At 54.6% G+C, this 11,507-nt stretch overlaps 1 protein-coding gene across 1 annotated transcript; it reads right to left on the bottom strand.

Moving 5' to 3' along the window:
- Positions 1-8,089: 8,089 nt before the first annotated feature.
- LOC138108746 (spheniscin-1-like) lies at positions 8,090-9,780 on the bottom strand. The gene is made up of 4 exons (XM_069011817.1): positions 9,705-9,780; positions 9,363-9,450; positions 8,827-8,931; positions 8,090-8,318 (listed from the first exon to the last, which is right to left on the bottom strand). The coding sequence occupies exons 2-3, from the start codon at positions 9,418-9,420 to the stop codon at positions 8,828-8,830; spliced, it is 162 nt and encodes a 53-aa protein (XP_068867918.1). The 5' UTR covers positions 9,421-9,450; positions 9,705-9,780; the 3' UTR covers positions 8,090-8,318; position 8,827.
- Between the last annotated feature and the right edge of the window lie 1,727 nt (positions 9,781-11,507).

The raw sequence follows: 11,507 nt of genomic DNA, 5'->3' as shown, positions 1-11,507 counted from the left end.
ATGGAGCCAATCCTGGATCATGTCCTCGGTGCTGCCCAAGGACAGGGAAAGTTTCCGTCTTTGGTGGCTTTGGCGAGTCCTCTGCAGAGCCTGAATGAGACCCCTGAGGCTGGAGGAGAGTGGGGAGGCCCTGGCTGACCTGGGGCTGCTGCAGCCCCACTCTCAGGGCAGCATCATGCACCTTCCCTTCCCTTCCCTTCCCTTCCCTTCCCTTCCCTTCCCTTCCCTTCCCTTCCCTTCCCTTCCCTTCCCTTCCCTTCCCTTCCCTTCCCTTCCCTTCCCTTCCCTTCCCTTCCCTTCCCTTCCCTTCCCTTCCCTTCCCTTCCCTTCCCTTCCCTTCCCTCAGTACTGCCCAGGACATGAAGGGCACTGAGCCATTTGCTACTCATGGACCCTTAAACACCTTCTGCCGTGACAGCAGCTTTTGTAATTCCAAAACTTACGGTTTGCAGCAGAAGAAGAACCTGGAACATTTTCCTACGATTAAAAAGGGGCCTGAGCAATTCAGAAATCCACAGTACCCTTTTTCTTTCTCACATTCTTCCTTATTTGTTGGAGCCAAGGAGGATCCTGTAAAGTGAAAGAGGCCAAAGTGAGTATGGCTTAACTGTAAAAAATGTGTCTGGTTCCAGAGGAACCGGTGCTGGCTCTGAGTCCCAGTCTCCAATGAACCAAACCCAACATCTTAAACCCTTCAGTCAGAGTTCATTTTTTCTACAGCAATGTGTGCACGTGGGCAAAGAGACAGGGAAAGAGCAGCACGAGCTTCAGGAGTTGCTGTGCTGGATCCTCAGCTGCCCAGACCTTCCTCACAGCAAATCCCTCCCAAATGTTATAAATACCTGAGAAACCTGATCACCTCCCAGGACCTGGAAAACCCCACTGGCAGGGGCTCACACCTCAGCCATCTCCTCTCTGTCCCTCTCACCTGCAGCACTGTGGACCAAGAGGAGGAACAAGGGGAAGAGCAGGTAGAGGATCCTCATGGCTGATGCCTGTCCTGGGTCTTCTCGGGGCTGCAGAGAGCCAAGCCAGGGTGAAGGATTTAGGGGAATCCTTGTTCCTGGAGATGCCAAGCTAAATGAAGTCTTATCCAGTGCTCTCCATCCCCCAGCCAGCCCAAAGCTGGCTGCCCAAACACCCTGCACAATCCCCTCTGCCTTCCTGAGGTCAGGGAAGTCTTCCCAGCTCACTTGGGAGTGTTTATCCCTAATTCCAGAGCATTCTCAGGATTCCTAGCCAGCACATTGCCCATCCCTTTGCAGCACTGACCCAGGAAGGAGCAGGAGGGCAGGGAAGTGTCTTGATGGCCTGGAAGTGACTGCCCAGTGACCTACCTGATGGAGGTGTCGGTCAGAGCACACCAAGGCAGAAAGGGTCTGTAACAAACCAACCTGGAATCACTTGTGTGAAGAGTCCCGAAGGGGGAGTGTCCCTGTGCCCCAACCACGCTGGATTTGGGCTGTTTCCAGGGGGTGGGACAGGCCCCAGTTGCTGCTGGCACAAGTGCCCGGGGCCAACCCGAGAGTGCCCCATGTGCGTGGGGGTGCTGGGGCTGGCGCTGGTCCCTCCCTGCTGCAGGGGCAGAGGCTGAGGTGCCTCCTGGGGCTGTTGCAATCGTCACCGTTGTCCCCATGCAACACCTCTTGTGACACCCGCGGCACAGCGGCACCGGGCTGTGGGGCCAGCTGGGGAATCTTTGGGATGGGCACAGGAACTGCTGGGTGCAGACACCAGCACCAGCCCAGGCCTGGGGGAAGCAGAATCCTTCCTCCATAGATTCATCCTGGACTGGTTTGGGTTGGAAGGCATCTTAAAGATCCTCTCTTTCCACCCCTCCTGCCATGGGCAGGGACACCTTCCACTATCCCAGGTTGCTCCAAGCTCTGTTCAGCCTGGACAAGAAACACTTGGACACGTCCAGGGATCCAGGGGCAGCCACAGCTTCTCTGAGCAACAACCTGTGCCAGGGCCTCCCCACCCTCAGAATCAAGAATTTCTTCCCCATATCTTATTTAAACTCTCTCAGTGGGAAACCATTTCCTTCACTCCTATCCTTTGTCTCTTCTCCTCTGATGGAATCACCAATTGGTGTGGGATGGGCAAAATCCCACAGAATATGGAAAACAACTTTGGACACTGCAAGAACATCTTACTAGACAAGAGGTCTGTGCAGCTGACATGTCAGAGGGATAAACAGGGTTCTCTCTCATGGCTCCTCAGGTAAAGTGAGAGCAACACCAGGACAGATGGTAAGTTCTGTAGCCCAGGTGATCCAAGAAAAGGTATCCCCTGCAAATGCCAACCAAGGTGAAGAAATACAAGATGATGCAGTCACTGCTTGTGAATCCAGTGTGTTTGATGCTGCCATGCCACTGGGAGAAGTGACAGTGCTTGCTGGGCAGGAGGGGCTGTGCCCTGTGCCCAGTTTGGCAGCTGCCTCTCCTGGTGTTTGGCACAGCAATCAGGTCCCCCCAGGCTGCAGGGGCTGAGCTGCTGGGGATTTGGCAGTGGAACCTGGCATCTCAGCCTTTTCTCCTGCACAGCCCTGAGATGTGAAGGCACAGTGACCAGGTGACAATCCCCAAAAAAGTGGGAGATGGACTCTGCATGCTGAGCAGAAGCAGAGGCACCACCTGCCCACATTACTGAGGGTGGGTTTTACTGGGAGTGTTTCTTGAAGGGACTCAGAAAAAGTTCCACCGTGTGCCAGAGCAGCAGGGTGGTGCTGGTTTCCAGTGAGCAGGGTCTGTGTGGCTGTGTCCCTGTGTGTCTGTGTCCCTGGATGTGTCCAGCAAACGGCAGCACCGCAGGGTCCTTACACAGGGCAGGATGAGGCAAGGCCCTGGCTTGGGAATCCTTCTCAGCGGTGTCAGAAGAGGGAACCAAGGCCTCCTTTTCTCTGGTGCAGGGGGAGAATCAGGAAAAGGAACTTTTGGGCTATGGGTGGCTCCAGCCCATCCTCTGTGCTCTCCTCCTGATGCTGCAGGGAGCTGCAGGTGAGATAATAATGAATGGAATGTACGGACACAGGGAGGATTTAAGTGATGCTACAGGGAAGCTGTGCTGTGGGTACCGAGTGTTCCATACAGACATAATGCAGATGAAAGAAGACAAAGCAAAGCTTTTGGTTCAGGTATTTCTTTTATCCCTTATCAATCTCCTGAGTCACATGTGAGTTCTCCTGGTGGCTGTGCCATGCTCCCTGAGGTTCCTCACTGCCATCCCTTAAGGAATGGTTCCTGCTGCAGGTTTTGCAGCTGGGACTGGAGCTGAGACCGTGTAACCAAGGTGTGAGGGATGAGGTTTTGCCCCTCTCTCCACAGTTCCTAGCCTGTGTCTTTCAGGCATGGGAGTTGGGTCCTGAGAAAAGAATGATATCTGGGCCTATAAACACCGGGACAATGTTCCTGTTCCCCCAGAGGGAGCGTGTGCAGGGCAGCTCCATCCCCAGCACCCCACACAGCCTGGCCCAGCAGGCACTGACAGGCTCAGCATCCCCAAAGCACGGCCAGGCAGCAGCATCCCCAGGGACACACACGCTGCTCACCCCCAGCACCATCCCCGGGGCCTTCTGCTGCCACCAAGCCAGTGCCACCCCCAGAGGCAGCAGGCACAGCAGCCCTCCGGCAGCAGCACACGCACACACGGCCCAGCCCTGCAATGCCAACGTGCTCAAAGTCTTTATTCAAGCCGCGAAAAGCAGCCCCTGCCCCAGAGACACCGGCGCTGGCTCCAGAGGGCTCCAGCCCAGCAGCGCCCAGCAGGAGCAGCTGCCACTGCTGCTGTCAGCCCAGCTGGGCACGGCACAGGCAGGGACGGGAGGGGACATCAGGAGGGGGTTTTCAGGAGCCAGAAGCGAGGGAATGTCCTGCTTGGGAATTTCAGGGTCTCAACCCCAGACTCTGCAGAAAGAAACAGAACCAGCACATCAGGTGCTGTAACTTTTCCTGCCACCCTCTCCCCCTGCCCTGCAATGCCCAGTGTGTGCTGCAGCAGACTCAGGCTCGGGGAGGGGAGCTGCAGTCCTTGGTGCAGACAGGTTGGACCTGGGCTATCTCAGTGCTGGCAGCCCTGGCTCCGAGTGTGTGCAGATGCAGCAAACCTGGATCATGTCCTCGGTGCTGCCCAAGGACAGGGAGTGTTTCACTCTTTGGTGTCTCGGTTGAGTGGGGAGGCCCTGGCTGTCCTGGGGCAGCTGCAACCCCAATCCGGACAGCTGCAGTCCCACAAGGACTTTTCCCTTCCATTCGGAGCATCTCTCACAAAGCATAAATGCAGGAGAGCATTTATCATGAGTGGGCAAGAAGGAAATTTGGAACAGGTCTTTCTGGGGAAAAAGCAGGAAACCCTTTCCTCAGCCAGGATTCCAGAGCTTACACTTTGCAGCAAATGGTTTGTGCTGTACATCTTCCAATAGGCCTTGCAGGGGGGATACATCTCCTCAAAGAACAGTATCCTCTTCGGTGTCTGCATTGAAGTACACTCCCTGTTTCCACGGGGAAAGACACACATGGAACAATTAAGGCAATAATCTGGCAGAGCAGTGTGGTTGCAGACAGGCTGATGCTCCCCTTTCATTTCAGACCAAGAGAAGGGCTCAGCTCCAACCTCCCCACAGCCACATCTCCAACTGCAATGTGTCTCACCTGGAAGGTCCCTGCCCCCTACATTGGGGGCACCCTGAGCAGAGAGTGGGAAGGACCAGAGTGAGGTCGAGGAAGAGCCATGCTGGCTCCCAGCTGCATTCCCACCCCTGCCTGGACCAGCACAGATGGCAGGCAGCGACTCCTCACATCCCATGTCCCTGCCCTGGCTGTGCCATGATTTGTGTGACCTCTGATGGAAAGTCCTTGTGCAGCCCTTGCAGGGATCATCCCTTGGGCTGATGAGGTTTTGGGACACTCAGTGGATGAACCACTGGATGAGAAAGGACACCATTCTGCCCCAGGCAACGCTCTCCATCCCAACAGCCCTGGGGCTCTGTGCCATCCCTGTGCAGGGCAAGAGATCATCCAGAGACTCCCAGACAGGAACAGCTGGGTGCAGGCTTGGAGCCTGAAACCAAACCCATTAGTGACACACAGATGGAGGTGGGATTCTGTCTGCATGGGATTTCTCTACCCCACATCTGTGACCAGGTGGAAGATCACTGGAGAAACCCCTTTGACCTCAATGCCCTGTTATCTTCTCATCACTCCCACAAACACTGTCTCTTCCAGGGACACTGAATACCCCTGCTGCAGGTTCACACTTTCCCCATTTCCCCACCTCCATTCTCACCTGCAGCACCCTGCACCAGCAGGAGGATCAGGGGGAAGAGCAGGAACAGGATCTTCATGGCTGCTGCCTCTCCTGGCTCTTCACAGGGCTGCAGAGGGGACACCAAGGCAATGGGCACATGCAGGAGCCCAGGTGGGGCAGGAGCCTGGGCTCTGTGGCTCAGCAAAGTGCAGAGGGGCTGCCTCCAGCCACATCTCATCATTTTTCCTTTACTTTTCTCTTTAAAACAATACATCTGTGCCACCCTTCTAACCCTGGGTGTATTCCACTCTGTGTCAGTCTCCAGGAAATCAATAGCCTAAGCTGATTCCATCACCTTTCTCATAGGTCATCTAACAACTTTTCCCAGAGCACAGATTGCAGATTTGGGACCAACTGCTGCTGATTAAATCAAAATAAATGGCCAGTGACATTTGGGAAATGCAGAAACAAAACTGCCGTTGAAAGCTATAGGGCTCTTCCTCTGTCAGGCTTAATACATGAGAAACATGGCCCAGACATCCTACCAAATCCCCGCTGCTTCCTTGGGATCAGAGCAGAGTCCTGCCAGCTCAGCCTGGCAGTGCCCATCCCCAGCCCCAGAGCATTCCCAGGATTCCAGCAGACATTCCCCAGCCCCACACTTGCTGCCCCTGCCCTGGGCAGCACCGACCCAGCGAGCAGCCAGAGGCCAGGGAAGTGTCTTGGTGTCCAGAAATGGAAGCAGAAATCAGCCTTTGGAATTGCTGAAAGCCTGAAATGATGGGAAATCTCGGTGCTGCTGTGGGAAAAGTGTCTCCCTATTTTGCCAAGCAAAGTCCCCATTCTCCCAACAATGATCTCGTCTCCCTCCTGCAGCATCAAGGCGCTGTTCCAGTCTCTCCTGTGCTTAGGCAGACTCAGGTCAACCTTCCACAGGTTTGGGACTCTCAGACTCACATGAGGACTTTCACCCTCTTTCCCAGGAATCTCAGAGGGCCAAATTTTCCACCTGGATACTTCCAGCAGTTTGTCCTTTAGGAGACTCTGCTGTGCTGGGCTTTGAGCTGAGGTGCTGAGCGGGCTGGATTCCCGAAAGAGACCACACACTCACCTCCCTGGCAAAGATCTGGGTGCTCAGGCAGCAGCAACCCCAGCAGGACTGGCTGTGTCCAGATGCCCCTGGGGTCAGGGAATGCTGCTTTGGCCCAACCACGCTGGATTTATAGCAGTGCTGGTGGGTGGGCCAGGCCCCAGTTGCTGCTGGCACAAGTGCCCGGGGCCAACCCGAGAGTGCCCCATGTGCGTGGGGGTGCTGGGGCTGGCGCTGGTCCCTCCCTGCTGCAGGGGCAGAGGCTGAGGTGCCTCCTGGGGCTGTTGCAATCGTCACCGTTGTCCCCATGCAACACCTCTTGTGACACCCGCGGCACAGCGGCACCGGGCTGGGCACGAGAGGGCTGGGATGGACAAGGCAGGTGGTTGATGTTGGGAAGAATAGAAAGGAGGAAATGGTTTCCTTCTTTGTGTCCTCTCATTTTGTTGATGTTATAAATACTCAGAGTGGGATGTGGAAGATGAGACTGAATATTTCAAATGTGCTCAGCTTTGTATGTTGAAAGGTTTATCTCTCATTTCACCTCAACAGGTTTGTCTGCGTAGTCTGTAAAGAGGGACAAAATAAAATTTCAGGGTTATCAAAGGGGAAGGAAAAGCCACCAGAGGCAGAGATGATCTGAATGTTCTTCACCAAACTCTCCAGTTCTAGAAAGCAATGGCAGCAGAAAATTTTTGGTGTCGGTCTCTTCTCCCTGGTAACAATTGTCAGGACCAGAGGAAATGGCCACAGGCAGCACCAGGGAAGGATTAGGTTGGATATTAGGAAGAGTTTCCTTGCAGAATCAGTAATCAGTGCTGGGACAGGCTTCCCAGGGCAGTGGTAGAATTACAACCTCTGGAAGTATTTAAAGGCCATGTAGAGGTGGCACTTGGGGACATGGGTTAGTGCTGGGCTTGGCAGTGCTGGCAGAATGGTTGGACTTGATGGTCTTAGAGAGCTTTCCCAACATCAATAATTCTGTGCCTCTATGATTCTTGGGAGAGAAAGCCATCCCTGAACCAGGCAGGGTCCCCAGCTGCTCCCATACACCCACGTACATGGACACACAGGTATCAAACCATTCAAACCCTAACACCTGGGGTTTGCTTTGCACACAGGGAGAGGCCACTGCCCTTGATGGAGCAGAGCACTGCCACTCCAGACTGCCTGAAGTGGGCAGAGGCCAGGACACCCTGCTTATTCAGGTGGGACCGTTTTCACAGGTCACCCAGACCAGGAGCTGCACGGCCTCCTCCTCCTCCTCCTGGCTGGTGGGATGGGGTGTGGAGCAGCACAGCTCCCTCACAGCCACAGCAAGGAGGGTGGTGGCACTGGAACAGGACAAGGAGGAGCAGCAGGGAGAGCTCGTGGGGGTCACCACAGCCATGCCCGCTCAAGGGACACAGCACCAGCACAGCTCTGCACACAAGGCCGTGGCTGTGAGGGACAAGGGACACCTGGGACTGGCAGGACCAGCTCAGGGATCCCCCTTCCAACAGGGAGAGCGTGTGCAGGGCAGCTCCATCCCCAGCACCCCACACAGCCTGGCCCAGCAGGCACTGACAGGCTCAGCGTCCCCAAAGCACGGCCAGGCAGCAGCATCCCCAGGGACACACACGCTGCTCACCCCCAGCACCATCCCCGGGGCCTTCTGCTGCCACCAAGCCAGTGCCACCCCCAGAGGCAGCAGGCACAGCAGCCCTCCGGCAGCAGCACACGCACACACGGCCCAGCCCTGCAATGCCAACGTGCTCAAAGTCTTTATTCAAGGCGCGAAAAGCAGCCCCTGCCCCAGAGACACCGGCGCTGGCTCCAGAGGGCTCCAGCCCAGCAGCGCCCAGCAGGAGCAGCTGCCACTGCTGCTGTCAGCCCAGCTGGGCACGGCACAGGCAGGGACGGGAGGGGACATCAGGAGATGGGTCCAGGAGCCAGAAGCGAGGGAATGTCCTGCTTGGGAATTTCAGGGTCTCAACCCCAGATACTGTAAGAAGAAGAAAAACCAACCCATCATCTGCTGTAACTTGTCCTGCCACCCTCTCCCCCTGCCCTGCAATGCCCAGTGTGTGCTGCAGCAGACTCAGGCTCGGGGAGGGGAGCTGCAGTCCTTGGTGCAGACAGGTTGGACCTGGGCTATCTCAGTGCTGGCAGCCCTGGCTCCGAGTGTGTGCAGATGCAGCAAACCTGGATCATGTCCTCGGTGCTGCCCAAGGACAGGGAAAGTTTCCGTCTTTGGTGGCTTTGGCGAGTCCTCTGCAGAGCCTGAATGAGACCCCTGAGGCTGGAGGAGAGTGGGGAGGCCCTGGCTGACCTGGGGATGCTGCAGCCCCACTCAAGGCAGATCATAGCCAGAAGGAATTTTCCCTCCCATCTTGGCATCTTTCCCACAAGGAATGAAAAAGGAGGTTCTTTATCAGACATTGACAGGAAATAAATTTGCAATACATTTCGTTGTGAACAAAGGGGGAAATTCCTCTGCCAGGATTCCAGACCTTATCTCTTGCAGCACACACTATACAGTGTGCATCTTCCAATGGGTCTTGCAGGGAACTGGCATCTCCCATAAGTGCAGTATCCTCCTCTTTGCCTGCATCCAGCTACATTTTGGGTTTCCATGGGGAAAGAAACACAGAACAATTAAATCAATCATCTGGGAGAGCAGTGTGTGGTTGCAAAAGGCTGATGATGTTTGTGCATTTCTGGCCACTGGATGGGCTCAGCTCCAACCTCCCCACGGCAAAGATCACACACAGGGCAAAAGAACATCCAGAGGCACCCAAACAGGAACAGCTGGGTGCAGAGTGGAAGCCTGAAACCAAACCCCTTCCTGACCCACAACAGAAACTAGGATTCTACTTCCATGATCTCTCTCCACTCCAAGTCTGTGTCCTATTGAACAACTACTGGACAAACACCTCAATCCCCCCCTTACCTTTGCATCACTCCCACTAATCCCACTTCTTGGGACATGGGAAACCCCAGTAGTGGAGGATCACACCTGTCCCCATCTCCCCTCTTCCCCTCTCACCTGCAGCACCCTGCACCAGCAGGAGGATCAGGGGGAAGAGCAGGAACAGGATCTTCATGGCTGCTGCCTCTCCTGGCTCTTCACAGGGCTGCAGAGGGGACACCAAGGCAATGGGCACATGCAGGAGCCCAGGTGGGGCAGGAGCCTGGGCTCTGTGGTTCACCACACTGCAGAGGGGCTGCTTCCAGCCACAGCAGATGATGATTCCTCTACTTTCCTCTTTAAAACAATTCTTTGGTCTGTGATACCCTGCCAACCCCAGGAGCATTTCATGATGTTTCAGTCTCTAGGAAATCCATTCCCTCATCTGATCCTTTTCCAGGAGACCCCACAGTCACCTACCTGATGAAGATCTTGGTGTTCAGGCAGCAACAAACCCAACAGGAATCACTTGTGGCCACTGGCCCTTGGGTCCAAGGAGCACTTTTTTGGCCAAAACACTCTGATTTTATATCGTTGCAAGCCATGGGGACATTCAATGATTTTTGCTGACACATCTCCCCTTGGCCAATCACAAAGCCACTCATCCATGTGGGGATGCTGGGGCTTCTCCTTATCCCTCTCTGATGCAATGGCAGAGGCTGAGGTGCCTCCTGGGGCTGTTGCAATCGTCACCGTTGTCCCCATGCAACACCTCTTGTGACACCCGCGGCACAGCGGCACCGGGCTGTGGTTGCCTGGCACGAACTGCCTGGGATGGACAAAACAGGCTGGTGGGTACAGGCAGAAGGAACCAGTCCCAACCAGTCTCTCCTATGGTGGGGATGAGGCCCTGGCACAGGTTGCCCAGAGAAGCTGTGGCTGCCCCTGGATCCATGGAAGCGTCCAAGGCCAGGTTGGATGGAGCTTGGAGCAACCTGGGATAGTGGAAGGTGTCCCTGCCCAAGGCAGGAGGGTTGGAATGGGATGACCTTAAAAGCCTCTTTGTCCCCAAACCCTTCTGTGATTCTTTGATAAAATATCTGTCTCTTCCTGTCACGTCAGTTTGCTTAGTGAGCTCTTACTGTGTGACGCACAGAAACATTCAAAAAATTTTGATTTCCTTCTCTTTTAACGTGACAAGAACAGCTTCATCCTTGCCAAGGGGACTTGGATTTGACCTGCCAGGAAGTGATAACCTTAAGGTTGCCTTTCTTATGTCTACTCAGATAAACAAGCAATGAAAAGAGGAAATGCAATCAGGTGAGACCACACCTCACCTCATTCTGTCTGAATCCACTGCTTTTAAAACTGCCCTACTTGGCACAAAATCCACAAATGTGGTTCAACAGCAGCAAAATGCTGCGTAAAAATATGCAATCTATGGGAGATTAGTGAAGGAAGGTGAATAGGGCCTTATCAGGCCTTGAGATGTGGACTTGATCAGGAGAGTTTTTGGATTTATAGGAATTCTGTGGTGTTTCAGCAACATAAAGATCAAGGCGGCTCATGGAGGAAAGGTCATGAGACAGAAAGAAGCAATGTATCCATGGCTGCTTTCTGGGTACGCCCTACATGCTTCTCATTATCTGTCCTATGTTCCTAGTAAACTTTATTTCTAACCCTTTTTTGTCTGAACAATCTGTCTGTGGTGTATCTGCAGAGCTCTGGTCCATTGATCAGAGAGACCAAAGCTCTTGGAGCTGGATCCTGGAGAGAAGAATGGGGCTTGAGGTTGGATGAATCAGGGACACAGGATCTGGTGTCATCTCTCAGAGACATGCATGGAATCCTGGAATGGTTTGGAAGCAGCCTTAGAGATTCCCTCATTCCACCCCTGCCATGAGCAGGGACACCTTCCACTATCCCAGGATGCTCCAAGCCCCATCCAACACGGATTTGATACATGATGGGGACATCCCTTGAACATCAATCCACAGAAGTAGAATTTGGGTGTCCATTGATGGGTCTTTGTGTGTGTAAGGACCTTGGAATATTCTCACTCCTGGAGGTTTGGAACCATTCTCAGGACCAGCCCAGGGCCAGCACAGCCAGGTGTGGAAAGGGCTTTTGGTCCCCACTGCAGGGAGGCCACGGCTGGGGCCAGCCCTGCCCGGGGGAGCTGCTCTGACCTGGGCATCTTGTGCTCGACCCCATCAGGGCTGCAGCTTGGCCTTGCTGATCCAGACTCAGAGTTGGACCCATATCTGGCATCCTGATCTGGCC

The sequence above is a fragment of the Aphelocoma coerulescens genome, chromosome 3, assembly GCF_041296385.1.
Source record: "Aphelocoma coerulescens isolate FSJ_1873_10779 chromosome 3, UR_Acoe_1.0, whole genome shotgun sequence".
NCBI lineage: Eukaryota > Metazoa > Chordata > Aves > Passeriformes > Corvidae > Aphelocoma > Aphelocoma coerulescens.
Note: the sequence above shows the minus strand (reverse complement) of the source record. Positions and strands in the feature narration are given on the sequence as shown.